The 318-nt window shown below is 63.8% G+C and overlaps 1 protein-coding gene across 1 annotated transcript in view; it reads right to left on the minus strand.

Annotated features, from left to right (window-relative positions):
* Nucleotides 1-174, minus strand: part of FBL (fibrillarin) — a gene marked incomplete at both ends in the record, with an annotated part of 2864 nt that extends 2690 nt beyond the window's left edge. The window contains one exon of the mRNA XM_010017858.1: nt 80-174. Coding sequence (XP_010016160.1) covers nt 80-174 — 95 coding nt within the window. The remainder of the gene's footprint in view (nt 1-79) is intronic.
* Between the last annotated feature and the right edge of the window lie 144 nt (nt 175-318).

Here is a 318-nt window from a genome sequence, read left to right on the forward strand (position 1 = left end):
CCAGTCTCCCCCAGTCGCTCCCAACCCCTCCCCAGTCTATCCCAGTCTCTCCCAGTCCCTTCCCAGTCTATCCCAGTACCTCCACCGAGATCCTCTTCTCCCCATAGACCGACTCTCCTGGCACCAGGTTGCGGGTGACCAGAGCGTCCTCCCGGCCCCGGCAGATGAACACCCCTGGAGGGGGGGAAGGGACCCACAAGTGACCCCCAGTCCCTCCCAATCCCCTCCCAGTCCATCCCAGTCCCTCCCAGTCCATCCCAATCCCCTCCCAGTCTATCCCAGTCCATCCCAATCCCCTCCCAGCCTATCCCAGCCCAT

The sequence above is a fragment of the Nestor notabilis genome, unplaced genomic scaffold (assembly GCF_000696875.1).
Source record: "Nestor notabilis isolate BGI_N333 unplaced genomic scaffold, ASM69687v1 scaffold22987, whole genome shotgun sequence".
NCBI classification, from domain to species: Eukaryota; Metazoa; Chordata; class Aves; order Psittaciformes; family Psittacidae; genus Nestor; species Nestor notabilis.